Source organism: Mauremys mutica, chromosome 1, assembly GCF_020497125.1.
Source record: "Mauremys mutica isolate MM-2020 ecotype Southern chromosome 1, ASM2049712v1, whole genome shotgun sequence".
In the NCBI taxonomy this organism is placed as follows: domain Eukaryota; kingdom Metazoa; phylum Chordata; order Testudines; family Geoemydidae; genus Mauremys; species Mauremys mutica.
Window position 1 is genome coordinate 325,357,249 of NC_059072.1, and position 27,162 is coordinate 325,384,410.

Here is a 27,162-nt window from a genome sequence, read left to right on the forward strand (position 1 = left end):
CACTTCCCATTTTGTTTACTCTGCCCTTCCCCGTCCCGCTTCCCCACCCCTGTTCAATTGACACCAGTGGCAAAGACTTGTTATTAAACAAACACGCACCCACATTCAAGGGAATCCCCAACACGACTCTAACGCCTCCTAGTCCACCCTGGCAGGCCCATGCCTCCGTTTATGATGATACGTGACGCTGTTTAACAAGGCTGGCGGCGGCGGCACGGGCAGCAGCCCTGAGAAACCCTCGGCCCCTAAAAGCCAGAGACTCAACATCGCTCGTGGTCACCTCGCCAACCTGGGAGGCAGGGAGCGGTCGCCCTGTGGGGTGCGCAGCGAGTGCCCGAAGGGGAAAGCGGCGGGGAGCTCCGCCAGCCACAGCCAGGGGAGGAGGCGGTGACTGAGGATTCAGCCCCGCCCTCTAACCGCCACAGGCTGGGGAAGGTGGGGGCGGGGAGCTCGAGATTTACCATTGAAGCCCAATAACGTCCCGGCGGCTGGCCGAGGCTGTCGGGAGCTGTAGTTCGAACGCCGAAGCCTCCCTCGCAGCCCGGAGAGGAAATCGTCGAGTTGGGACTACAACTCCCACAATGCCCCGGGCCCGGCATTGTCCAGCCTGTGGCGCTGGGAGGCGGCACGATGGCGGCAGGTTTGTAAAGGGAGCTGGCGGGGGGCGCTGGGCTGAGGAGCTGCTGTCGTGTAGCGCGTAAGGAAGCTGCTTGGGTGGGAGTCGCGCGGAGTAACTGCCTCGGTGCGCAGGGCCGCGGGTGAGGTGTTGGGCGGGGGCAGCAGCTGTTGCGGTCCCCTCCTGGGAGGGGCTGCTTCGCGCCCCCTCCCCCTCCGGTGGCCGAGGGAGGGGCGAGGTTCCTGGCGGGGGGAGGCTGTTGTGCCCACTCCAGTATCCACGGGGGTGATGGTGAGGCGGGGCAGGCGTTGGGTCCCCGTGACGTGTGGGGCAGAGGGACATCGGCCCGTGTCCAGGGGGAGGCTGCAGGCGATGAGGGCGAATGCCGCTGTAGTTTGTTCTGCCCTCCCAGTAGCTGCACTGTTGAGTGTATGAGGGGCTTGCTGCCCGCCTGCCTCAGATCTGTGGTGTGATGTCCCACCTGCCAAGTCCTGTTTGTCACGAGGGAGACGGTCTCCCTTGTACGTTCATCTAAAGACAGCTTGTAAAAGCATCGACTTCTCATGGGGGGGGGGAAGGGCTTTTGCTTTGTGTGCTTTAGAACCATTGGAAATGGCTGGAATTGTCCAGGCTTGACAGGGGAACCCTGTCGCCCCCTGTGGTTGTGATATGAATGCCCGAGTGGGAACTCGCCCGTCCCTGTCTTGCTCCGTTGTTGTAACAGTTTGCAATTCGATTGCAATTCAGAAGCTGCAACAGGGTGTAGGCTGAAGAATATGTCCTACCTTGAACAAGAGCAGACACAAACTAGGACCCGAATGAAGTGTTTTCAAAAAATGAGCAAGATTTTAAGTGTTTTACTTTCAGTGAAACCGTAAAATTCACCATATCTAGATAGACTTTAAACACTGCCTTAAAATGAATGGAAATGGGTCTTCTTGGCAGCTCCTCAATGAGTTTTTTCTCTTCCCACTCTTGGGGACCATATTTAAAAATCTCAGGGCTCCATCACTCTAAATATGTTACTTGATTCACTGCTTATATGTGCTGCATCTTTTGGCATATTTGGAATGTTATTCGTTTACTTGATTGCAATTGATACTACATTTAAAAGCTTCATTGTCTGTTTTGCTTTATATAATGTGTATTCCTCAGCAAGTGGTTGTTTAAGTGGATTCTATTGTACTAGGAACAATACACGAGGATTCAGTTTTATAAATATGTTGAGTGGAGTGTAAGCAATTTTTTATGTATTTGTAGGTACATTTAACAGCTTTTTTTCTTTTTCACGTGTAACTTTCAATACCTGGAAATATTTTTTAAAGTTGATAACCAAACCTAACATGTTACTTTGCCTGTTGTACTGCTGCTTGCATAACAGATTAAATTGAAATACATTTTTCCAGATGGGCACTGCTGCAGATTTAAATAATGAACAAAATTTTATCATACACAGGATGTCCAATGCTTCCTGTTCCGGAGGCATACTAAATCCTAGTTTCCATATTTGGAAAACCAATAGAGAGTGTCATCTGGAACTGTAAACATTATAAGTCACCCAGTTAAAATACTGCATGTTTCAAACAGCAGTTCTATAAGTGAAGACTCCATGCATGAAGAACAAATCTTGGAGTCTGGCAGCCATTGTGGACTTCAGTTAAATACAACTGAAATAACTTTTCCAGTTACAGCATTTCAGTTGGTCAAGAAAAAACCCATGTTAACACTTAAAGATGCTCCTGCTCTGTGGAAAGCCTCTAAAACTGACTCTGTATGTGATGAGGTGGATGATCAGAATGAAGCAGATTACAGTGATCCACTTCTACAAAAGCTTGAACAGGTAAAAAAACATTTTTTTCCTTGACATGCGTTCATTAGGATTTCTTGTTATAGTCTATAATTACATCTTCTGTTAATTGCAAGGTGACTGCAGTTACCTAAACATGGCAAGAGGTATTGCTTGCTTTCAGAACAATGCTAGTTTAAAGAGCGAATTCCAAATCACAGTAGATCATTAATCTAGCGCTCTCTTCATAATACTCAGTACTGAGGGCCAAACCCTTGTCCCACTCTGAAAGTGAATTGCTTTAAGTGAAAGTGTATTTATTCGTTCAGCTATTTTAGAATGTTCCATCATCTGTCCCACTGAAGTTGAGAGAAAATGATGCAGTTTTTAAAACCTGTAATACTAAAATGTTATGCTTAAGTGTGATTGGAAATATGAAAGCTAAAGAGACACAGTGAAGGTTTTCAGTTTTGTTATCCATTTCTTCTATAGCAAAATATTCTGTTAGTCCTTAGAAAACTTATATACCAATATATTTGGCTTTAAAAATCTCTCTCCATCTGAGTAGTTTTGCATCTGGCGAGGAAGAAGCCAAACCAATACCCTGGTCCTGAACTGACACACTCTGCCGCTGTGTGGGCATAGGGCTGCACTCATGTAGATGCCATGGCAGGATCAAAGGGACCTTAGGATTGAGTCATACAGCTGAATACATCACCTACATGTGGTCACATACTGGGTGCACAGCTTTGTTTGGACATGCACTAACAGCTTATTTTTTTTAAGTTTGTCAAAGTTAGATGAGGGAAAAGATTATAAAACCAGACGTGGGTAATCCAGATAAAATTTGTGAACAGAAAATGAATCTTTTGAGTCTGGAGTAGACTTCACTTTTTTTTTTTATGTACAATACTACTTCACTAAAGATGAATGAGGAATAAAGGAATGTGCAGCTTTTGGAAGCTATGTGAATTGCTATTTGATTATAATTTTTGTTTAATTTGGGTTAAGTAGATAAAGTATTGGAGTCAGATTATTATGAAAACAAAGCCCTCTTTGATAACGTTGAAAATAAAATGAGACACTCCAGATCAAAATGTCACAACTCACCCCCAAAACTGTATTTTTTCAAAAGTATTTTACATATGAATAAGTAAATGAATACATCACCAATATGGAATAATGATGAGGTGCAAAGACTATATGTAATTTTGATGTTGATATTTAAAGAGGAATTGTTGATGGTTTAAAGAGCACCTCATGACTCTTTAAAAGCATTGATGATCTATTTAGGTCATGGATACACTTGCAGTTGTAGAGCGCTGGGAGTTAAAACAGCCTTCAGAGACCGCAGCAGGGAAAACGCTGCCAAGTGTTTACGCTCTCAGCTGGAAGCGCACTGGCGTGGCCACATTAGCAGCTCTTGCAATGCCACAAAGAGCAGTGCATTTTGATAGCTATCCCAGCGTGCAAGTGGCTGCATCGTGTTTTTCAAATGTGGGAGGATGGGGTGGAATGTGACTGGGAGTGTGTTGTGTGTATGTGGAGGGAGAGAGAATGGGTTTTTGTGGGGCTGACAGCATGCTGTCTTGTAAGTTCAGACAGCAGCAGACCTTTCTCCCCGACCCGCGCCCCTCTTTCTCTCTCAAAGCAAGCAGCATTCCTTTGTCCCGGGGCAGATAAGCAGCCAGCTATCAGAAACGGAGCTTTGAAAGGGCATATCCGCATTCCTACAGCGTGTTCAAAATAATGACGAGTGGCCACTTGACTTAAGGGGATTATGGGACCTTTTTGGAGGTCAATCAGAGCGCAGTAATGCAACACCCCGTTCACACTGGTGCTGCAGCGCTCCAGCGGGGGCGCAGCAAACATTATTCCACTCGCCAAGGTGGAGTACCAGCAGCGCTGTAGCCGTGGAGTCAGAGCACTCTACGTGCCTTGCCAGTGTGGACGGGTAGTGAGCTAGTGTGCCCGGGGCTCCTTTATTGCGCTGTAACTCGCAAGTGTAGCCAAGCCCTTAGAAACCATTCTGACTGCATGTGTGCGTGAGTTGTGACATGATTTGGAGGTGGTTACTTTCCTGTTTGTTTAATGAAGACACCAGCATGAGAATAGAACACTTTGTGAGGAGGTACAATTTAGTGGTAAGAATACAAGAGTTGGAGTCAGGACCTGGAATTTGTTCTCAACTTGACCACTAACTGTGTGTGTGTGATTTGTCACCTCTATTTATGTTTGAGTAGTATTTTTCTTTTGCAAGTAATCTTTGTTTTCAATGGGATTGCCTGTGGAATAAGGCACTATTATGTAAGGGTGGCAGTTAGGGGCCCATGGTTAAGTCACTTAGTACCTCTGTACTTTAATCAGTATAAAACTTCCTTGCCTCACTGGGGCATTATGACTCTAAGTGTTCTTTAGTGCTTCTTGTTTTTCATTTGCTCTGTCGCATCAAAGCCTTTTCCTCTGTAACTAACTGAGATGTCACATGTTATATTAGGACTTCAAATAAGAAATGAGCAACAGGATGAATTCCTATGATAAGGATTTTATTTTCATTAGATATTTCAAGTCTTAATAAAAAGATACGAGTACAAACATAAATATTAGCCAAATCTTGATATTTTTCAAAAAAAGTCACACAAAGTCTTCAAGGTGGGGTTTTCTATATAATTTACAAGTTGGTTAAATTACAAGGGCGGGAGGAATAGTTTGAGTATTGGCCTGCTAAACCCAGAGTTGTGAGTTCAGTCCTTGTGGGGGCCATTTAGGGAACTGGGGTAAACATCTGTCTGGGGATTGGTTCTGCTTTGATCAGGGGGTTTGACTAGATGACCTCCTGAGGTCCCTTCCAACCCTAATAGTCTATGATTCTATGGTCCATTTAAAGGCTAGTGGAACTATTAAAGAATTGGTCACTGGAGGAAATACCTTCAGTATAATTTGTTTAAAAATGTACTATTAATGAGTGTAGGGCCTAGTTTTAACGTAGCTTGTTTACATCCTGTTCAAATGCCACCTGTTATAATAAAGCATCTTCAGGCAAGAAATATAAAAAGCATTTCATGCTAGTTATTCTCAGATTCTAAGAAAACTATTGACTTCAAACACTTGATTTTTATGCTTGATAAAGCTAAAAGAAATACAACAGCAGAAACAAGAACAGCTGAAGAAGCAACAGATGGAACAACTTCAAAGGCTTATGGAAGAGCAAAAGAAACTACTTTTCCTGGTATCTGGCCATCAAGGACTCCCTAGTAAGTGGAGAAGTAAAGCATACAGTATACCTTAAGGAAATGGAACACTTTAATTTTAATATTCTATTTAAAATGCTGAGTACTGTTTCACGCAAAATCACAAAACTACTGGATTAGTCCCAGGTAAAATATTTAAAATATTTTAAAAACTACTAATCAACATTCATATTACGGTAGCATCCAAACACCTCAACTAGGACTGGGTTCTTGTTGTGTTTGGTGCTGTACAAACACATAGCATGATAGGGCCCTTGCCTTGGAGAACTTAGTCTAAATAGAAAAGATAGAAAAATAGTGATAGGTTGACAACATAATTTTTAAATGACTGTAAGTATCCATTGGAACAACTATCAAGAGTTGTGGTGGATTCTCCAATGCTGGAAATTTTTAATTCAAGATTAGATGTTCTAAAAGATACTCTAGTTAAAACAGGAATTAATTGAGGGACGTCTCATGGCTTTGTGTTACCCAGGTCAGACTAAATAACGATAGTCCCTTTTGACTTTGTAATCTGTGAATTGCCTCTGAATGTTGTTCCTGGTTTTTAAAGTACAAGCTGAAAACTGGTTTCACATTAGAAAAAAAGACACATATCCATCATTTAATAGGAGAAAGCACTTGGTGTCCAAAACAAAAGATGGAAAAGTCTGTTGGAGATGAAGACAGTGATGCTGATCATTTATGTTCAAGAAATATAGATTTGTCTGAAAGTCCCAATGGAAGAAAATGCTTACAAGCAGCTAACGTAGAGGAAAGGTAAATATAAGCTTATAAGTAATAGTTTTATCCAATCTTTTTTGACCAAGTTCTAAGACCTGATTGAAAATGGTTGGGGCTTCTAGATACTACTCAAATACAACTATTAAATTTTAAACCAAGTGGGCCCTCATTGTGATAGGCATTATACAGAGATATGGCAAAAGAAGTCCTTGCCCCTAAATTATTATAGTGTGGCATAACAGGTGGATGAAATAAACGTGTAGGGATAAGGTAATGGTAAACCAAAATCATGTTTTGGCATAGCTTTACTGTGTGCACAACTGTAGTTGTAGTGAGTCAATCCAGTAGCAGTAATCACAACTTTCTCTGGCATAGCCATTATCAGATGGCCTTTTTCTGTAAGCATCATGGCAGAGGTGAGTCTGAAGGAGAGATGTGGAAGAGGATAAGGTGATGGCTTTATACATTTTGATAGGGAGTCTCTCTCTTGTGTGGGGGGGCAGGGAAGGGGGTGTAAAATGGACTAATGGGTGGTAAAGACTGGCATTACTGATGAAGTGAAACCAAAATGAACATACGGTTAAATAGAACAGGGCTAAATTGTGCATGTCCTTGAAAGCATGGACAGGAAGTCTGTGTTTGAAGTGAAAGAGGAGGGGTGATGTAGTCAGAGTGACAGGCTAGGAAGATGACCTTAACAACAGCAGTTGGCCTATGTCAGTTGACTATAGCTTGCGGGGCTATAAAATTGCAGTGTAGATGTCTGGGCTCAGGTTGTCACCCGGGATCTGGGACCCCTCCCCACCCTTGCACATCTACACTGAAATTTTATAGCCCTGCGGCCTGAGCCCCATGAGCTTGAGTCAGCTGACATGGGCCAGCCATGGGTGTTTATAGCAGCGTAGGCATTTGGAACTTGACCAGGGCCTGTATAAGAGTTTGGCATAGTGGAAGGATAAGATCTTTGACATCGAGGGTAAGAAGAAGCAGCAAGATTTAGATGTGCTGAGACCAGGGCCCTACTGGGGAGCAATCTGTGGTCACTCAGTTAGGGTGAACTCAAAAAATGGGGCAGACAATCCCCAGAAAGCTGGTGGATATTGGAATACCTAGATTTACCAAGCCGGCATAAAACAGCTTCTTTATTACCTCACTGGTTACTCAGAAGTCCAAACAACACAGTTCCCTTAAAGTGATGCAGCCTCAGGCCTCCATCCAGGTACCCATGTCAAATATGATGAAAATTTCTGAAAATCTTATTTCATTATATAAAAGAAAAGGTTCTACCAATCCCAAAGGATCGGACACATTACCTCCCAGGTTAATGAATGTTTCAGATCTTACCCAAATACATGCTACAGCCAATTCTTATTAACTAAACTAAAATTTATTAAAAAACAAAAGAGTATGGTTTAAAATATCAATATACATACATGAGTTCAAGTCATTGAGGTTCAGATTCACAGAAGAGATGGTGAGCTTTGTAGTTGCAAAGAGTTCCTTTAGAATTCAGTTCGTAGGTCACAGTCCAATCTCCAAATCTCATATTCAGTGCGTACCAGCATAACTGGGACCTCAGTCTTGCAACTCAAACTTCCCCTGATGAAGTCTAAGCAGATCTGAGATGACCGAATCAGGACCCAAGGATCTTTTATACAATTTCATGTCTTTTGACAAGTTGGAATTCCTCAGGGAATAAAAGGTCATTAGGATGACTTTGAAGGAGGTCCATCACGGGTACTTAGCTATATGAATTAACATAAGGCTTTGCTTTTTCCTCCACCATTCGCAGTACATTTCAAAGAGAGATGAATACTGAGATATCCCATGTTTACAATTAATTTACATGATAGGATGTTCTTTTGACCTCTGAATTATCAGAGTACAGCATAGACAGGGACTGTTGATTACATTGTCCACCCTACTCATACATATGTAAATACACAAAACCACAAATTATCTCCCCACATGTCTTCTATGGGTTATTTATTTTGCAGGATGTTTAACCCTTTCTAGCCATGCGTCACACGTGCCTTTCTTAGTTACTTAAAACAAACGTGATAAAGTACAGTAGAACCTCAACGATATGAACACCAGAGTTACGGACTGATCGGTCAACCGAACATCATGTGAAACCAGAAGTAACCAATTAGGAAGCAGCAGAGACAAAAAAAAAAAGAAGCAAATACTGTACTGTACTGTGCATTGCATCTTAAAGGTAGGGCCATCTGGGCTGCCTGTCCCCACCCCTAACCCCACATGCAGGACACCAACCTACTGCTAGGAAGTGAAGACGCTGAGATTTGCAGGCAAAGCTGTGAACCTCTGCTTCCAGCCCAAGGCAGCTGGGCAGAAGCCGCACTGGGGTCTGCACTGCTTTCCTATAAGCCCTGGGTGCTGTTTTCACCCTCTCCCCCGGCTGAGAGGGGGTATGCTCTGTTTTCATCACCACCACCACCACCCCTCACATCTCCCTCCCAATCCCAGTTGAAATGGGGACAGGCTTACCCGGTAAAGTAGCTGCCTCTAGAAACTGGCCCGGAGCATGAACTGCTGGAGCTACATTTTATTCAGAGTTAAGAACCTCCATTCCTGAGGTGTCCGTAACTCTGAGGTTCTACTGTAATATCATTGTGCTTGCCTTTGAGAATCAGTGGTAATCTAGCATATTATTTAAATTAAATAGCCTTAGCTTTGCCACCGGATACGTAAATGACTAAAGAACTTTTTAATTCCTTACCTGCTTATATAATTTTCATATGTTGTATGATAAATTACATTTTTAATTGCATTGTCAAACAAAGGTTTAACTTTAACATTGCAGTTTGTAACTTTAAAAAAAATTATACTAGGCCTATTAAAGCTGGGATTCAGGAGAGGAAACAGACATTTGAAGAATTCCTTGAAGAACAGATACGATTAGAAGACCAGCGCCTGAAGCAAAAAGAGGAGCAACAGGTTAATTATTATAAACACTACAGTTATTTATATACTTTCCCAAAATGTACTAGAAACTTTACAAACATGTGAGAAGACAGGTCCCTGCTCTGAAGAGCTTACAACTTTATATATGCAATATTCAAGTTCTTAAAAACAATTATTCTATTTTTAAGATTCTGACCTTCCTTAAAACTATAGTGGGACAGGTACGGTGTAACTTTATATATTAGTAAGTCTTATTTAGATAAGTGTGTAAATATATAATGGAAGGTGTGTTTTTTATTTTTGTTTTTTTTAAGGAAGTAGGAAGGTCAACCTTTCAGAAACTACTGACAAAACGACCCTTTCTGAAACGGGGAGAAGGCTTAACTAGGTTCGCTAATGCCAAATCTAAAGTAACTAAGTATAAAGAAAGCAAACTGATGACTCAGCAAAGTACTTTGGAGGAAAGAAATGTTGTTAAAGTGGACAGACCACAAATACAGCGGAAAACTGCACCTTTAAGCAAGGAACAGGTTTCTGAGAATTTTGTTGTGCCCTTTAAAAAATGTAACCGAGCAGCTAAAACAAATGATTCTGTCTTCCCTGTTCAGAAGGCCATAGTACTCAAGAATCATATTGGAAAAAATATATCACCACCAACAGTGAGACTGCAGACTGAGAAGAATCTTGATGGGCAGTTCAGAGATTCTTTCAGATCAGAAATCAACTGCAAATTTGAAAATAAAGAAAACATAATGGAGTTTGCTAGGCCAACTGACAATTTTTCAGATACAGAAAAGCCTCAGCTGTCCACAGAATTTACCAAAACTTTTTCTCTTTCCAAATGTTCTACAAGTCACCCTGTAAAAGATCCAGAACTTTCTTTTGAACTTTCATTCCAGAATAAGTTGGAAAACTGGGAAAAAGAAAAGGAAAAAGAGAACATAGAATTAGATGAATTTTTGTTTCTAGAACAGGCTGCTGATGAAGTATCTTTCTCGAGTAATTCCTCATTTGTACAAAGGTTCCTGGATCGAGATCAGCAAATTTCAAAAGGCCGTAGAATGTCTTCTACCCCTGTCAAAGCAATGCAGCAGCAGCAGATGAATACACTAGATATTATAAATAACAAAAATAAAGAAGCAGAAATTATCTTACAAGGAAATAAAAATGACAGGGCAGTTACACATACAGTCTTGGATTTGAGGGCATCTGTTAGACTAAGGGACCAATTCAATAAAACAGATAGTAAAATATTTCAGACTTCTTCCACTGCAGCATCTCCAACTTTAAAAAGCACTGAATGGAATGTAAATGAAGATAAGGATGTTGGAAGCAGTGTCATTACTACAAAGTCTGAGGAAGAACTTGAGACCACCTTAAAATGTTTAGCAAATGAAGATGCTAAAAAGTTCATTTTGAGCATCAGAGAAGATAATCCAGCATTCTGTGATTGCACAGGACCTGTCAAAGACCTCAGCAAAGAAAGCAAAAGTAGGGATGTTGATCTTGACTTATCAGACAAAGATTATAGTAGTGATGAATCCAGTTTGCTACCAAATCAGAGTAATAGCAAAGTGTCTGAGTCTCAAAGAAGTGTTTCATGTACAAATAGGGATAAGGTTGAGTTTGATGATGAAAGAACATGGACTGACCTTCAAGAAAATGAAATTCACCATGAAGTACCCCAAAATGATACCATTAAAATACCTCCACAAACTGACTATTACAATAAAAGTGAAATGGCTGCGCCAGATAAAACAATAAAGAGGAAGGTTGCTTCAATAAAGAAGGGAGATGATTTGCCCAAACAGTGTGACACAGGTGGTGATGCAAGTACACCTCCCACATCAGACCTCATGATGAAACTCTTTCCTTCACTGAAACCTAAACAGAAGCCAGACTGTCATGCAAGGCATGAAACCAAATCAAATGTGGGACAAGAAGAACCAGGAGGTAAGAGAATAATATATAAACACACAGACTTCACTGTAGACTGAGCACTAGGTGTTCTTAAAACATGCAATCAAAATAATGGAGAGGAATGAAAAAAATACTGGTGTTGTCTTGCAGTTTCTGTTAATTACCAGTCATGCAAATTTAGTGTGTGCTGTCAAAAACTTGTGTTGAACTGTTGCTGTATCAGCAACGAGCAATAGCTAGAGCCATGCAAATCTGCAGATATCCGTGATGCATTTTTATGCCTTCGATGTAGATATAAATTTGGTATCTGTGTAGTGCTCTTTCAATAGCATTAGAAAAAATGTTTAAGTGGCCAGTGACATGATTTCAAAAGTTTTTTTTTTTTAAACTAGATGCTCAGATCACTTTATTTGTAGATTTTATTAATTGAAGTTACTGAAAGGGATTAATGCCAAATATCAATATTTAGAGTCTGATTCTCCATTCATTTATACTGCTGCAAATAATGTCCAGTGAAATCTGAAATTATAGTGGTTTTTTAAGAATCAGGGTTAGAAAGGACCTCAGGAAGTCATCTAGTCCAACCCCCCTGCTCAAAGCAGGACCAATCCCCAGACAGATTTTTTGCCCCAGATCCCTAAATGGCCCCTTCAAGGATTGAACTCACAACCCTGGGTTTAGCAGGCCACTGCTCAAACCACTGAGGTATTCTCCCCCCCCGTTGTCAAACTAGTGTAATTAAGAGGAGAATCAGGCCCTTAGAACTTTTGTTCTAGAGTGGGCTGAAATTTGAGATTTCTGGTTTGCAAGAAATTTTGCTACTTTAAAATTTGGTTTTGTTCCTAATCAGAATAGAACCAATTTTTTCAAAATTTCTCGAACTGGAAATCCTGAATTTTTGGGGGAACACCAACCCTTGGTATTTCCAAAACAAAAGACACTCCCTGGGTCTGGAAGCTGCTGACTGAAATTTGACACTCTTTTCATTTTCATGACTGCCAATAACCTCAGAAGTCAGTCAGCTCTAGGGCTTCCGGGGACTCCGTCTCCCAGGGCTGGCCGCTTGGGAATTGGGCAGCAGAGAGTCAAGTGGTCTGAGAGTCTGGAATCATTGGGGTCTCTAGCCCAGGTATGTCCATCCAGATGGGGTTGCCTGGGAGCCATGGATCCTGGAAGCCCTAAGCCCAGGGATTCCAGGCTCCCAGTTCTTTGAGCTTCTAGCTCTACAACAGGGAGGCTGGAAGCCCTGGTGTGATAGGGCTGCTCTTCAACTGTGGACTGTGGGAACCTGGGTTCCATCAGAACCCTACTAGTGACTTGACAAAAGTTTGTTGAATCTGACCTGGTTTCACGAGACATTTTGGGTTCAACAAACTGGTGTTGTCTGACAAAACTCTGATTTGTTAGAAAATTTTCAACCAGCTCTATTTAGTTCATAATTAAGGCTATGTTTTAGTCACAGGTATTTTTAGTAAAAGTCATAGACAGGTCATGGGCAGTAAACAAAAATTCACAGCCCGTGACCTGTCCATGACTTTTCCTAAAAATACTTGTGACTAAAACGGGGGGGGGCTGCCCAGTGGCCCCGGAGGTGTGTGGGGGAGGATAGCCTGAGAGCTGGGGAGGGAGACAGGTGGCGGTGCATGGCTTGGGACCCCTGTTGGAGGGGGAGACCCTTGCTGGTGCTGGGGAGGGGGGCAGGCAGTGGCGTGCAGCCTGGGGCCCCCGCAGGTGCTGGGGGGATGGCGGGGCTGGGGGGCTCCCTACATGACTCCTCCCTCCCCCCCCGCAGCAGCAGAGTTTGGGTGGTGGGAGGGGGCAGAGTGGGCGTGGGATGGGGTGAAGTGGGCCCTGGGCGGTGCTTACCTGGGGGGTTCCCTGGAAGTAGTGACATCCTCCTTGCTCAGCTGTAGGTGGAGGCATGGCCAGGCAGCTCTGTGTGCTGCCTTTGCCTGCAGGCACCGCCCCCGCAGCTCCCATTGGCCGCTTCGTAACAATCTTCAGAGCACAATTCTTCTTCCTACTAGAGAGTCAGTCTTTAGGATTGTAGCTACATTTCCTTTGATAGTTTTTCATCATCCTTTTCAGCAACCTAATTTTAATAATTGTTAGATTTGCTGGTCAGTAGGATTCTTTTGAAGTACACAAGCTGATTGTTCTAATGCAAAAATGTTAGGGAACATTGTTTGTTATTGTGGTGTTTGTTTTTTTTGTGGAGACCTGGACTTTGCCAATCGTTTAGTGGTAGCAAAATCCACTGCAGCCTATATGTTAAGAGTTCAGATCCTGGGTTGTTCGGTTTCCTAGGCTATTGGGCCTGGAAGGATGGACTCAGCACTACATCTGTGTATGTAGATGATTTAGAAACAACTTTGTTACATTGTCAAATGTAATGCCACCTTCCCCCCATTGTTGTCAATCCGTATCCACATCTGCCTTCTCTTAACTACCTGAATAAATTCAGCAATTCTAACAAACCCTTACTGGAAAAATACTAGATAGGTACTAAAATACAAAAAGCACATTGCTGATCATTTAATATCTGGCAAAATAATTTTATACCATAAACAGGATATGGATTCAGATTTGTCTTGTTATCCAGAATCTGCTTGCTTGCTCTTTTTAATTAAAGCCTCTAGTGTTATGGTTGAGAAGAAATTTTTAAAAAAATGTCAGAGTAACCAATGCAGAGAGAACTGTCTCGTTAATTTTGGGAAGGGGTTTATTCAGATACCCAATGACAATGATTTAAACATCAATATTAACTGTTTCATTCCTCATGTAAGAAAGGAGATGAAGGATCATAGATCTCCACAAGAAACTTTGAGGACCATTTCACTTTGGTGCCCCAAGTGAAAAGTGGTTAGGTGATACCACCATTTAAAAAAAACAAAACAAATCTTCCAATCAAGAAGAGCCTAACAGAGTCCATGGGTGTTTTTGAGCCTTACTTACATCTACAAAGCTCACAGCAGCAAGACTCTCAGCCTGGATAAATAGACTTAAGCTTGCAGGGCTCATACTAGTACTATTTTTTAAATAGCAGTGTAGACAGCTCTTCGAAGTAGCAGCTCGGGCTCTGAAGCCAAGGGATGAAGGGGTAGGCTTCAGGGCCCAAGCTGCTACTTTGAAGAGCTGTCTATACCGCTTTTTTTTTTTTTTTTTAATTAAGAGACCTAGAGCATGCCAGAGTCTGTCAACCTGGGCTGGGGGCTTGCTGCTCTTTGCTGGGTAGATGTACCTACTGAGGTTGAGCCAAGCTCACCGAACCCAGAGAGTATGAACAATCACTTTGAATATCTGCATAAAATACTTTGAAGTTGATCTTATTTTGCCGACATGCATGGGCAGAGTTTATTTCGTGGGCACAGCTTTGAAGAGCCCGACCACCTCCCCTCTGTGCTCTTCTCGCCCTCCCCCCCTCGTATGAACCCTGATCATAACTTCAATGGGAATTACTCTATTTTGAAGACTAATTCAGATTTAAATTTGTATTTCTTGCATACCCTGTTGTGCCTGTACAACAAATATTTCAAAACCTGAGATGAACAAGCAGCACAGATTGCTTTGATAAGGACTGACTTATTTATCACCTACTGTATTATTTGGAGACTAGTTATGCCTCAGAGTAAGATCAACTGATGATCATTTATAGCTGACAATTTAGTGTATACTTCAACACTCTATGAATGTCTCTTAACTTGGGTATGCCTGTTCCCTGATAGGAGACATTGTTCGATCCCGGGTACTAAGAGAGAAGCTTGTTGAATTGGAAACAGAAATTGAAAGATTCAGATCTGAAAATGCATCTCTAACAAAACTCCGTGAAGAACGAGAGAGCTCCTTAGAAAATCTCAGGTAATTTTTCAATGTATTTCAGCGTATTTTATTTGCTTAGTAAATACATCTCCTTAACTGTTTAATTAGAGCAGGGGCGGGCAAACTATTTGGCCTGAGGGCCACATTGGGTTTCGGAAATTGTATGGAGGGCCGGTTAGGGAGGGGGTCATGGCCTGGCCCCCCCCCACCCTCCGGGACTCCTGCCCCATCCAACCCCCCCCGTTCCCTGATGACCACCCCGGAACACCTGCTGCCCATCCAACCCCTTCTCTCATTCCTGACTTCCCCCCAAGATCCCTGCTCCCATTCAACCCCCCTGTTCCCTGCCCTCTGACTGCCCTGACCCCTATTCACCCCCCCCGAACTCCCCTGCCCTCTATGCACCCCCTCCGCTCCCTGCCCTCTTACCATGCTGCCTGGAGCACTGGTGGCTGGCAGCACTACAGCTGCGTCACCCAGCTGGAGCTAGCCACGCCGTTGCTACCGCGCAGCACAGAGCACCGGGTCAGGCCGCGCTCTGCAGCTGCGCTGCCCCAGAAGCTCGCAGCCCCACTGCCCAGAGCATTGCGCCGGTGGTGGAGCAAGCTGACGCTGTGAGGGGGGACAGGACAGCATGGGAGGGGCTGTGAGGTAGCCTCCCAGGCCAGGAGCGTCCCGCGGGCCGTAGTTTGCCCACCTCTGAGTTAGAGCTATTGATAGGCAAATGAGCAAATCGGCAGGTAAGCACACCAGTATTGGGTAGTGGTAAATATTACAGAGATCTATTTCAAGGGTGGCCAAACTTACTGATCCTCGGAGCCGCATATGATAATCTTCAGAAGTCTGAGTGCAGGGTGCTCGGGGCGTCAGCCCTGCCGCAGGGTGGTGAGGTTTGGGGCTTCAGCCCCATGAGTGGCGCCTGCCAGTGCGTGGGGCTTCAGGAAGAAGGTGCTGAAGTCCTGAGCCTCGGCAGGTGCCTCCTGCAGGGCTACAGCCCCTAGACTCCCTTCCCACTGGGCAGAAGCCCCAAGCTCCACCTGCTTCCAGTCTGGTAGGTGGAGAATGGAGGGGCTCCGCGAGCCACACTTTAACTGTAAAAGAGTCACCTGTGGCTGGTGAGCCACCGTTTGGCCACCCCTGATATATTTAGTATACAGGTAAGTAATTGACATCTCTTAGAATATAAGAGTGTAGATTTAGGCAAAAAAAATGTTTGGTACTATAGGTAGTTTAAATGTATAACATGCAATAAATAGCCTACACTGTATAATTAATCACTCAAGTTGCTACTCTAGAAAATGATCAAAACATGATTTAAAAAAAGCTATACCCAACTTGTTCAGTATGAAAGCTCATATGGTTGGGAGATTATTTTTATATAGTTTATAGAGTGTTTTAAATGAGTCAATCTTTTAAAAAAAAATAGAATAAGATTGATTTTCCAGAGCTTGGTGCTTTTACCTGGTGTCTTGCTAAAATGCGACTCTGATGCTGTCTTTTTGATCAGATGTTTGTTCCTGGAAAAACCTTCCTGGGCACTTGTAGGCTGGAAAAGGGATAGAGTTAGGGACGGAGGAAGGAGAGGGGAATGCCTTATGTTGGATGACAGTGATCCCTTTTGCCAATTAAGGAACGTTATTTGCGGTCTCTGAAAAAAGGTCCTGTCCAATTGTCAGTCAAAGCAACAGTAAATATGGAGGGGATTCTTGTTAGTGGGAACTGCAAAGAGATGATTCTTAAGACTTCAGCAGTGGCAGTGAGAAGACCCTTCTGACTAAATATATAGTGTGTGTAATTTATTTACAATGGAAAGTCTTTCTGGGAACAGGAGATATTATTCTGAATTACTGAGAAATAAAATTCTAAATAAATACTCCAAACTTGAAGTTGTTCTATTCCAGAACAATAAGCTACTTTGTGTAATTTCAGGAAAGAAATAGCAGACTTTGAACAGCAGAAAACAAAAGAATTGGCTCAGATAGAAGAAGTTAAAAAAGAAGAAATGAGAAAACTCCAAAAAGACCGTAAAGTTTTTGAAAAATATTCCACAGCAGCTAGAGCGATGCCAGATAAAAAGGAGCGTGATGAAATTCGGGTAAGAAAAATCTAAAGATTGTTCTGATCTTCACAGTGAAACTTCAGCTTTTCACAGTTGTGCAATTTGGAATTCGTAGATTCTGTTAATTTGAAGGGGTTTGATAAGAGAGAATATATATATATATATATATATATATATATATATATATATATATATATATTCTCAAACTAGATCAAGGTACCTGGCATCCATCAGTAGTTCCCACGCTGAAAATCACAGGCGTCACACAAGTATCATTTTTCTTTAAAAAACAAAACACTACTGAAGAACTATTGTCCTTCTGTCAGACTCCCATAACAAAAAAAAGGTTCAGAATGGCACTAACAAAGAACATGACATCAGACCAATAAACCTAAATCAAGTTTCAAAATATTACTGTAATAAGTATGTTGCAAACAAATTCATTCACTGTAGTGAATTGAATGCAAAATTGAACCTGTATCAAGCATCATTCTGTCCATAATTGTTGCGTTCTAAGCAGAGTTTTATCTCATAATAGATGTTGATTATAATGTGTCTGATGCATAAACACGTCTTCTCATTTCCATCATGTTTAATCCTATCCCTTTGAAAAAGATAAGACTTGTTAGTCACTACTAGGGGTGAATAATGCAGTTTATTGTAATCTTGGTATCTCATAGATATCTTTCCCTTTATCTTTTAGAATTTTGGATTTCCTTTTTAATATCTTACTGTAGTTAGTGATTGAATCATCCATTATTATATGGTTAACTCAGTCTAAGGTGGCAATTATTTAATTCAAATGACCTAATTCCTGATCTCCTGTGAGCTTGTTTGAGGAGGAAAAGAGGAATAGAAAATGTGATTTTTTTTTTCTAGCCAGACGTCTCTGTATAATAATGATACCTAGTTATTATATAGCATTTTTCATCAGTAGATCTCAAACTGCTTTACAAAGGTGGTATCGGTATCCTTATTTTACAGATGGGGAAACTTAAGTTGCTGCTTTGTATTTTTGTCCTTCTTAATTTAAAAAAAAAAAATCTGTAACACTATGAAGAAAGTCCTTTTCCTTCCCTCGGAGCTAGGTTGAGATTCTGCATTACACTGCGCACAGAACTTTCAGCCCAGGGAGAAGGTGAGCTAAGTTGGCTTTTAAGCCTCCTTAGCACTTTCCCTATCTTGGGCTGCTCTGGAGGCTGGAGAGGCCACCCACATAACTTAGGCAGCCCTGGGAGAGGGACCTGTCTAAAATATTGCAGGCTGCCCAGAATCTCTGTAGTGCTGCAGCTCCATCTTCAGTATGCCCTTGAGGCCAGGTTTGTGAAGGACTCCAGGGTAATCCTTCCTCTGCCAGAACAGGGGCTTTTAGAGGCCCTTGACATTTTCATTTGGTGTAAAGGGGCCTGAGTAGGGACGAAGCTCGCTGCCTGATTGGGAGAGAGATCAGGTAAGTTAATACAAAGTAACTCCTGTTTTTAGAAAACAAAACACACTTCCTGCCCTTCACACACAGAAGATTTCACTTGTTTTGGGTCACTTGTCTTCTGTGCTGTCACTGCTAATGAAAGATTACTATTTTCTCAAGTCTGTGTTTTAATACAGCAGAAAATGGCTGGCTTGTATCCCCCTACAAACAGTTGATACTTATTTTTCTAAGGCTTTAAAACAGCAGCTTGCAGACTTGCAGGAAGACTTAAAGCGAAGAGAAGCAAAATGGTCAACTACTCACGGTCGCCTTAGAAACCAGATAGAAACCTTAACAAAGGAGAACACAGAGTTAAGGGAAGAGATCAAAATCATGGAAAGATTTCGTCTAGAAGTTTGGAAGAAAGCAGAAGCTACTGAAAGCAACAGGAAAGCTGAAAGTTCTGGAATGAATTTGAAGAGAGCAGAGTCTATAGTAAGTTGTACTTGTTCTGAGGTATTTTAAACTGATTTTTGCAGAGATATATATTTTTCCAATTGGTACTCAGAAGAGACCAGTTGGATGTTTCATTTAATTTAACAGGGGTGTATTGGTGTTGTAAGACAGTACACTGCTGTTGACTTCTGCTATCCCTATAAACCTGGATCTTCACTGTATGCAGGTACCATGCTCTCCAGGATCCTGCTCTCTAACTGAATTATTTTGGAGTTCAGTGGGGAAATCAGGTGCAACTGACTTTGGTGCCTTTGCACTCTAAAGATTAGCCAGTGAAACCAGCCAGTCTTCACTGAATGATTTCATAGTTAGGCTACTAAAACTTAAACTAATGTAAGAAGGAGTACACATATCCCTGGTGAACTGCACCAAGGTAAAATTTTGGGATTGTGCATGGTGAGGAAGCAGAGGAAAGAGAAGCTCAGTCTTTATTCGCTCCACAATATACTTTAAAAGTGTATAATTAACAGTCATTGCAATAAAAATTATGGACAAGTGGTCTGTGTTGATGAGTGCTATTGCACTGTAATAACATTGCTGAATAAATCATTCTTGAACTAAATAAATTCTTGATTATGTATTTTCAGAGTCCACCAACTAGATTTCAAAAAAGCCAGTTTCTGTCTCCAGTTCCTCAAATAGAAAAGAGTAGCAAGATGAATGGGAAAGGTTATTCACAAGTAAAAGGTATAAACATTTATTCAATAGGAGAATCCTATTAACTCTTTAAAATAAAATTTGCCAGTTTTAATGTTTGTTTGCAGCAACTGGCAATTGGTAATATCTCTCTTTTCCTCAGGCAATCCATGTATTAAATAGTCCAAAAGTATAATGCATGTGAAAGTTTAATAGTCAGACTTAATGCTCTGATAAATAATAAATAGTGTCTTGGATAAGATTGTGGAGAAAGTTGTGGATACATCTCTCAGTATGTGGATGTGTCCCTGATCTCCTTCCCACTCTGGGTACAGAACTGGGTATGGCCCAGAGACTGCATTGGTCAATGATCTCCTGGCAATGGATGAAGATCAGGTATCTGTGCTAGCAGTATTAGATCAATCGCTGCCTTGGATACCGTGATTGCAAGGTAGTGTTCTCGTGCCTACAGACTCTAGTGGCAGTGCACAGGACTGCTCTTCAGTGGTGTGATTGTGATTTCTCAGAGAGAAAACAAAAGAGGTAGTTGAAAGCAATTTCTGAAGACATCTGAAGTGGGGGAAGTTGCAGGGTGCCATTCTGTCACCAACTCCTGTTCAACATATATATGGGGCCATTAGGCGGGTTAGTAAGAAAGCATAGTGTGTTTTCAATATGCTGATGACACCAAAATGTAAATCTCTCATTTTCAACTTGGATGATGCGACTCAGACGGCTTCTAATTAAGATTGGGCCATGGATGACCATGAGTTGGCTGCTCAATCTAGGTCAGAATGAAGTGAAGGTAGAGGTGGTAGGGAAGGAGCTGGACATAATTGGTCCCTTTGATTTGAGGGAATACGTCCACCATTAGTTACTAAGATTTGCTTTTTAGGAGTGATTTTTTTTTTTTAGATCCCAGCTGCTGTTTGACTCTCATTACAACAGTAGAACAGGTTGTTTTTTTGTTTTTTACATCTGCGTCTGGCTAGGAGGTTGCAGTCTTTCAGATGTGAACCTTGCTGCTGTTTGCAATAGTCTTAACAAACACATAGCTATGCACTCTACATGGGGTTAGATCTTTAAAATCATTCAAAGAATGAAGCTGGTACAGAATGGTGTGGCTCACTGAGTGAAGCATTTTGGCGGGAATGTATGATTCTAGGATCTTCACTGGGTATTTGTTGGTCTTTGGGTGCAGTTTAAAGTCTTGGCTTATGACCTATAAAGCCCTGTCTGTCTTGAGACTGATGTACCTGAGAGATCGCCTTTCTTTTGGTCCTATGTTGCCACAGCTACAGTCTGCAAAAGTGCCTAAGCTGGATATCCCTCATAAGAGTGGGTAGCTGGAAGGACATTTTCTGTTCTCTGTAAGGGTTTCGAGATGCTGGAAATTGTTCCTCTCACTTGTTCCAAATCTTCCAAGAATGCTGCAAGGACCACACACTATAGGGTTATTTTGGAAAAGGACAAGGATGAGCTGCCTATAAATCAAAATGGGTAGAAAGGAGTCTGTTTTGCTGGCTGAGTTCCTATTGGCATGATTATCTCTGCTGTTATTTAATTCTCTTATATAATTAATAAATGAGTTAGGCACCTTTCCAAAGCTCTTTCTTATAATTTGAATCTATACATAAAATATAATACAGATAGCGCATTTTATTGTTATGACTTTATTGTAGCTCTTTGCTACTATAGCAAGCAAATAATATAGCTGAGGTAATACACTTAACTGCATATTCTTCTTGAGTAGCTGAAGATACTGCTTTCAAGTTAATACTGCACATGAGGTATGCAGATATCCAGTATAGTTTATCTATCATTCTGATCATTACATTTGCTTATAACACCCAAACTGCTTCTTGGCTGCTGAGATGATGTAAAATGAACAATTTTTATTGTTTTATATTTGAACAGGAAAGCCTTCTAGAAGACCTAAATCAGCACCTGTTAGTGATGGGAATAACTTTGACAAGACCGTGACAACACTAGAAGCTTCTTCTAGGACTTTTATGATAGTAAGTCCTATACCAGAATGTTGTCTATTTTGACTTGATTCCAAATAATAGAATAGTTATCTGCATTACACAAATGTGCAGCCTGAAAAGTGATTTGTGAAACTGCCATAAGAACACTTGACAAGATTTAGTAATGACTACAATATTAAACTACTCTCTGGTAATGCAGAATACCTGTACAGAAAATTACACTTGCATCTAGTATTTGGAACCCTTTTTTTTTTTTTTTTGGTTACAGCAGGGGGAGATGTTTGGTGATGGAGATGTTCAATTGCAGCTAAGCAAAATATCTTACAAAATTTACCAAATTTTAATAAATGTTTGCAGAAAAAAAGGATGTTTATCTCCTACCTGAAGAAAACAGTGAATTTTGTAAGAATTCAGGTAGTTGAGACATAATACATCTTTATGAATTATTGTATGTAGCATTTGCTAGAAGTATATGAAACTTGAATAATGATTTTTTTGCCTTGGAATCTGTTGTTACTGATCTTTTAAGTTAAGAACCAGATTGGAATTTGTTGGTAAAATGGAGCTCATTATAATCTAGGCAAAAGCTGATTGCCAAAACCTAACAGATCTTGTGTGGATTTGTCGTTATCCAATAAGCTATATCAAACCTTTTCTCTAGGTGCTTTGGGTTGATGATTCTCTTGGTGCCTCCTTGCTTTCATGAGCTACCTTCTCACAGCCACAAAAATCCCTCAAGTTTGGCTGCTTAAAAAAAGTTACCATAAGTGATAGAAAAGTTGGGTTATCTTTATGTTCTAGAAAAATCCCACAAAAATGGAGCCTGATTTAATGCTGTCACATTCTGGGTTGCAATCCAGACCAGTGAGGGGCTGTGTCGCCCCCTGCCTTGCAACTTGAGGTGTCTCACAATGCTTTGCTTTGGTGCTGTAAGCTCCCAACCTGGCCCCCTAAGTGGCTATATATAGCTGCAGCCTGCCAGCGCAGTCCAGTCATGCTCTAGCTTCCACGAGCCTGGGTTACCACTTGCATGGTGATCCCAACACACTTCCAGTACCAGATTTCCCCCAAAAACATTTTCTGCCCTGTCCAGCTTTCTCCTGGACAGTTCAGATATTTTAGGTTTGTTGCCCCTCTAAGGGGATCCATATCCAACAATTTGTTACTTTTTAAAATGGAGTTACCCACACTATTCAGTTTAAAGACAACACTGGAGTAGTTTTGATTAAAGAATAAAACAAGTTTATTTAATTACAAAGAGAGGTTTTATGTTAGTATAAGGCATTAAAGTAGAAATGGTTACAAGAGAAATAAAGATAAAATGCTTCCTAGTACTAAAGCGTAACACTCTAGACTTGTGGTAAAAGATTTCACCTTGAACCATGTTCCCCGTAACATTGCTGACCAAAATTCTCAGGCTAGGATTTGCTCCCAAAGGCTGTTTCTTTGGTCATCTTAGGTGAAAGAGTGAGAGGTGGACAGGGAGAGATACCTTAGGGTGTTTTTATGCCCTCACTTTATAGGTCAGCCCCCCTTTGAAATACATTTTCCTGAAGGCTACCCTTAAATGAAGTTCATTCCCGCTGTGAGGCTGGAGTCTTGTGGTGAAAGAGGTTTCATGCTGTTGTTTGCTAAGATGTAGATGTTTGTTCCAGCCCCCCTTCCTTGCCAAAGAATGGCCATTTTGTAGGTGATTGACACCTGGGCAAGAGGCTTGTCCTTTGTCTTTGAGAAACAGGTTTATCCCCTCCCCAGACTTGTCTGATAAATAAACTTCAGTCATGATTTCAATTTTACATGTAATATTGCACACATTTCATCATGATGATATTGACAGCGAGTTATTAGTTTTCAAATGATACCTAACGGGCATAATTTGTATAGTGATTATTACAATAGTGTGGAGGATATTAATACAGGGTTGCATTCTGTCACAGTTGCTTACTAGAGAAATATTTTCATTTCAGGACATGTCTCCTAGTGAAACACGTGTGCCATTAGAGCCCCCTACTCTTGTGTCTACAGGCAGTGAAGAAATACAGGGAGAAATTAACTATCCTGATGGAAAGGTAGGATCAGATTTCCTTTAAGAGGCTACAGAGAATAAATCTGGGTAATTAAGTCACTCTGCCAGGGGAACTCATCTTTGTTAGGGCTGTGGTGCCTCTCTTGTTCAATTTATATATGGGGCTGTTGGGTGGGTGTCCCTTTCATTTGTGAGGCATTTAGAGTCTAAGATAAATGTTGTTAAAATCTAAATACCTAAATCACCATTTCATAAAAATTGTGTGTTGTAAACTGTTCCATATATATACACACAGGGTGGTTTCTTACTTGAGTCCAACTGGAAATGACCAAACCAGCAAAAAAGGGAAAATGAGGGTCTCATTCGTTCCTTGTACACCCTTCCCCCCCCAGCCCCATCAGTCTTTTGTCTTATACTTAGTCCTTGACCCAAAGAACTTAAACTGTCTTTTTATTCCGTTTGACTGTTAGGTTAGGTGCTGTACAGTGTACATGACTGAGGCTCCTGAGTGCTGTGATATTACAAATAATATTTCCAACCTCTATTTAAAATAAATTGGGCATCTGGCCCAAGAATGTATTTAACAAGAATTTATACAATTAAGGGGGAAAAAACCTACTTTCTTTGCTTATTGGAGAAATGGTTTGACAAAGTGTGAGAGAAACCGCTACCACTCTGAAACCTGTTTCAGGGATGTGGCTGACAAATTCATAAATGGCTATTCCTGTGTATTGCTTTCTGGTTCCACAACAGCATCTCTGGCTGCATTTTATTACTACTATTGGGTCAAACCAAACACTGGAAAGTTATGGAAAGTCAGGATTGGATGAGAAGTGCAAACAAACTTTGGCTCTCAAAGCGCTCAGTATTAAATTCTGGGCAAAAGTCAGACAAATATTCTTCATCTAATGCTGGTTTATCTGTCAATAGCTGGAACTGTCAAACTGCTAAAATGGCCAAAGAATTTAATTTTAACTGAAATTGTTGAAAACTTTATACTAGTTTTATTGCTGAACATACACTTTTATGTAATTTACCTTTTAGGTTGAAAAGGTTTTAAAAAATGGCTGTCGTCTTATATTTTTCCCTAATGGAACACGGAAAGAAATGAGTTCGGATGGAAAGACCATAACTGTAACATTCTTTAATGGGGATGTGAAACAAGTTATGCCTGATCAAAGAGTGGTATGTATCCAAATTATCTTCCCAACAGTTTATATGGACAGATTTTTTTAGACACTTATGATCTATTCTTCTGTACAGATTTACTATTATGCAGATGCCCAGACAACTCATACTACGTACCCTGATGGGTTAGAGGTCTTGCATTTCTCAAATGGGCAAATAGGTAAAAACTATGAACCTTTTATCTGTATACTTTAATTTTTATATAAAAACTTTCTATAGTTATTTTGAAACAAAATATGCACATTGTTACAGAAAAGCATTACCCTGACGGAAGGAAAGAAATTACGTTTCCTGACCAAACTATTAAGAATTTATTTATGGATGGGGGAGAGGAAAGCATTTTTCCTGATGGCACTATTGTTCGTGTGCAGAGGTAAATTTTTACTTTAAATATACCCTACAGGTTCCCACACAATAGAGCGGGGGAAGGAGTTCTTGGCACACTGCAGTTCATCCACCCTTCCTTGAATACTCATTTTCTGTATACAGTACTTGTCTTCAAGTTAAGATGGATATATTGTATGAAAGGATGAAAAATGAATGTGTATAACTGTGTGGTAATCCACTAGTAATAGAAAAGACTTTTTAAAACCTTATTCAGCTCGAGAAGCTTACACTTGAACATGTTTGATACATCATGTCTGATATATAGAAGAAATGTAGCATTTTATACTGAATAATGTATTTACACAAAGTACATGTAGTAATCTGCTTTTAAGAGACAGGTGCCTAAGCATTCATTTATTTAATCACATGTACTAATATAGACCCTGAAAAAGGAAAGCACATTAGCACATGAAAGTTTTGTTTTTGACCACTATAAAGTTCTGGAAAAATAGTGCATGCTCTCTGAGAATCTTTACCAAGTTTCTACACACAATTAAACCCCTGCCTACTAACTTTTAGTATGGTGTTAGACTGACAGGGCCAGCCTTAAAATGAAATTCCATTTTATATTTAATTGTATACACTTATTTAATACAGAGATGGAAGCAAAACTATAGAATTTAACAATGGTCAGAGAGAGCTGCATACGCCACAATTCAAGAGACGTGAATATCCAGATGGCACTGTCAAGACTGTGTATGCGAATGGACACCAGGAAACAAAATATGTCTGTGGGAGAGTAAGAGTTAAGGACAAGGATGGTAATGTTATAATGGACACGAAACTATAACATGACTTATGAAACTCTTGTAAGCACCTATCACACCTAGCGAAAGTGTAGAAGTGTATATTTGTTAAAAATCTTTACCCAATGTATATATTGTACATAATTTTGTTTGATTGTCTAAAATAAATTTATTTTTTAAAATAGTGAAATTAAGGAGCTGTCTCTCACTTGGTCTGCCAAAACAGCTTATTTTGAGAAATTTCAATCTGCTTGCTTTCATATGTGAGTTAAGCAGCTACTTCCTAAATTCTCTTTCAAGTAGCATATCTAATTATTTAGCACTAGATGCAGTAAGTCTTGCTGGTGAAAGAAACCAAGTGCTGTTGTCAACTACAGGAGTTACAGTCTTAAGTGATTAAAACCTTAGCCTAAAGCCGTGACCGCTTTATGCACAAGATCACTTTTTGAATTTAAGATCAACCCAGGATCTGCCCTGCCCCACTCACTCCATTTCCCCCCTTCCCTCTGTCCCTTGTTCTCCCCCACCCTCACTCATTTTAACTGGGTTGGGGTCAAGAAGTTCAGTGTGTGGAAGGGGGGCTCCAAGCTGAGCCTGAGGCAGGGGGTTGGGGTGCAAGGGTCATGTGGTCTCACTGCACCTAATCTCATAGAATCCACTGGATGTTTCATGAGTTTTACCTATTAGTGTTGTGTGTGGTTTATAGATCCAAAATCCTTCAGGGATTGTTACACTCATTTGTGACAATCTCAACGATGGAGAGTGCATGGGCTAAACCTGGGACAGGAGTGAGGGGTGCAAGCTCTTGAAGTTTGGTGCAGGGGGGAGGTGAGGGCTCTAGAAGGGGGACTTAGGGCTGGGGCAGGTGTTTGGGGTGCAAGAGGGGGTGCAAAGTGCAGGCTCTGGTCGTGAGGCACATACCACAGGCAGTTTCCGGTCGGTGGCGTAGAGGGGCTCAGGCAGGCTGCATGGAAGCGGCTGGCATGTCTCTGAGGGAGAGGGAGTAGTGGGGTCTCCATGCGCAGCCTGTGCCCACAAGCACTACGATCAACAGGTTGGTGACCACTGGCCTAAGGGTTCAAGGAGACTTTATATTAGACATCGAAGAGAGATGCTAAAACTAATTGCCAGCTGATAAAGTTTTTGGTGCTAGAGCTGAGTCCTAACT

At 41.2% G+C, this 27,162-nt stretch overlaps 2 protein-coding genes across 6 annotated transcripts in view; one reads left to right on the top strand and one right to left on the bottom strand.

The window, feature by feature from the left end:
* The window catches only part of PARP4 (poly(ADP-ribose) polymerase family member 4), a 105,151-nt gene extending 104,840 nt beyond the window's left edge, over positions 1–311 (bottom strand). For both annotated transcript variants that reach the window (XM_045017982.1, XM_045017968.1), the window contains exon 1: positions 104–311. In XM_045017982.1, the coding sequence (XP_044873917.1) occupies positions 104–105 (2 nt within the window). In that variant the 5' untranslated portion in view covers positions 106–311. The remainder of the gene's footprint in view (positions 1–103) is intronic.
* On the top strand, positions 272–26,167 carry CENPJ (centromere protein J). Of its 4 annotated transcripts, none has more exons than XM_045017996.1 (16): positions 272–640; positions 2,302–2,456; positions 5,533–5,656; positions 6,265–6,412; positions 9,229–9,334; positions 9,616–11,254; positions 14,947–15,079; positions 16,970–17,135; positions 18,760–19,002; positions 19,611–19,710; positions 21,577–21,677; positions 23,615–23,716; positions 24,718–24,858; positions 24,937–25,021; positions 25,114–25,234; positions 25,846–26,167. In XM_045017996.1, exons 1-16 carry the CDS (start codon positions 631–633, stop codon positions 26,036–26,038), a joined length of 3,567 nt encoding a protein of 1,188 aa, XP_044873931.1. In that variant the 5' UTR covers positions 272–630; the 3' UTR covers positions 26,039–26,167. The 4 variants fall into 4 exon arrangements, with proteins under 4 accessions (XP_044873931.1, XP_044873946.1, XP_044873955.1 ...); XM_045018011.1 differs by lacking the exon at positions 272–640 and adding an exon at positions 689–742; XM_045018020.1 differs by lacking the exon at positions 272–640 and adding an exon at positions 689–697.
* The last annotated feature ends 995 nt before the right edge of the window (positions 26,168–27,162 follow it).

Coding starts and splice junctions, on each gene's coding strand:
- CENPJ (XM_045017996.1), top strand. Junction 6,413..9,228: donor GCAGCTAACGTAGAGGAAAG/GTAAATATAAGC, acceptor AAATTATACTAG/GCCTATTAAAGCTGGGATTC. Junction 24,859..24,936: donor TTATGCCTGATCAAAGAGTG/GTATGTATCCAA, acceptor TCTTCTGTACAG/ATTTACTATTATGCAGATGC.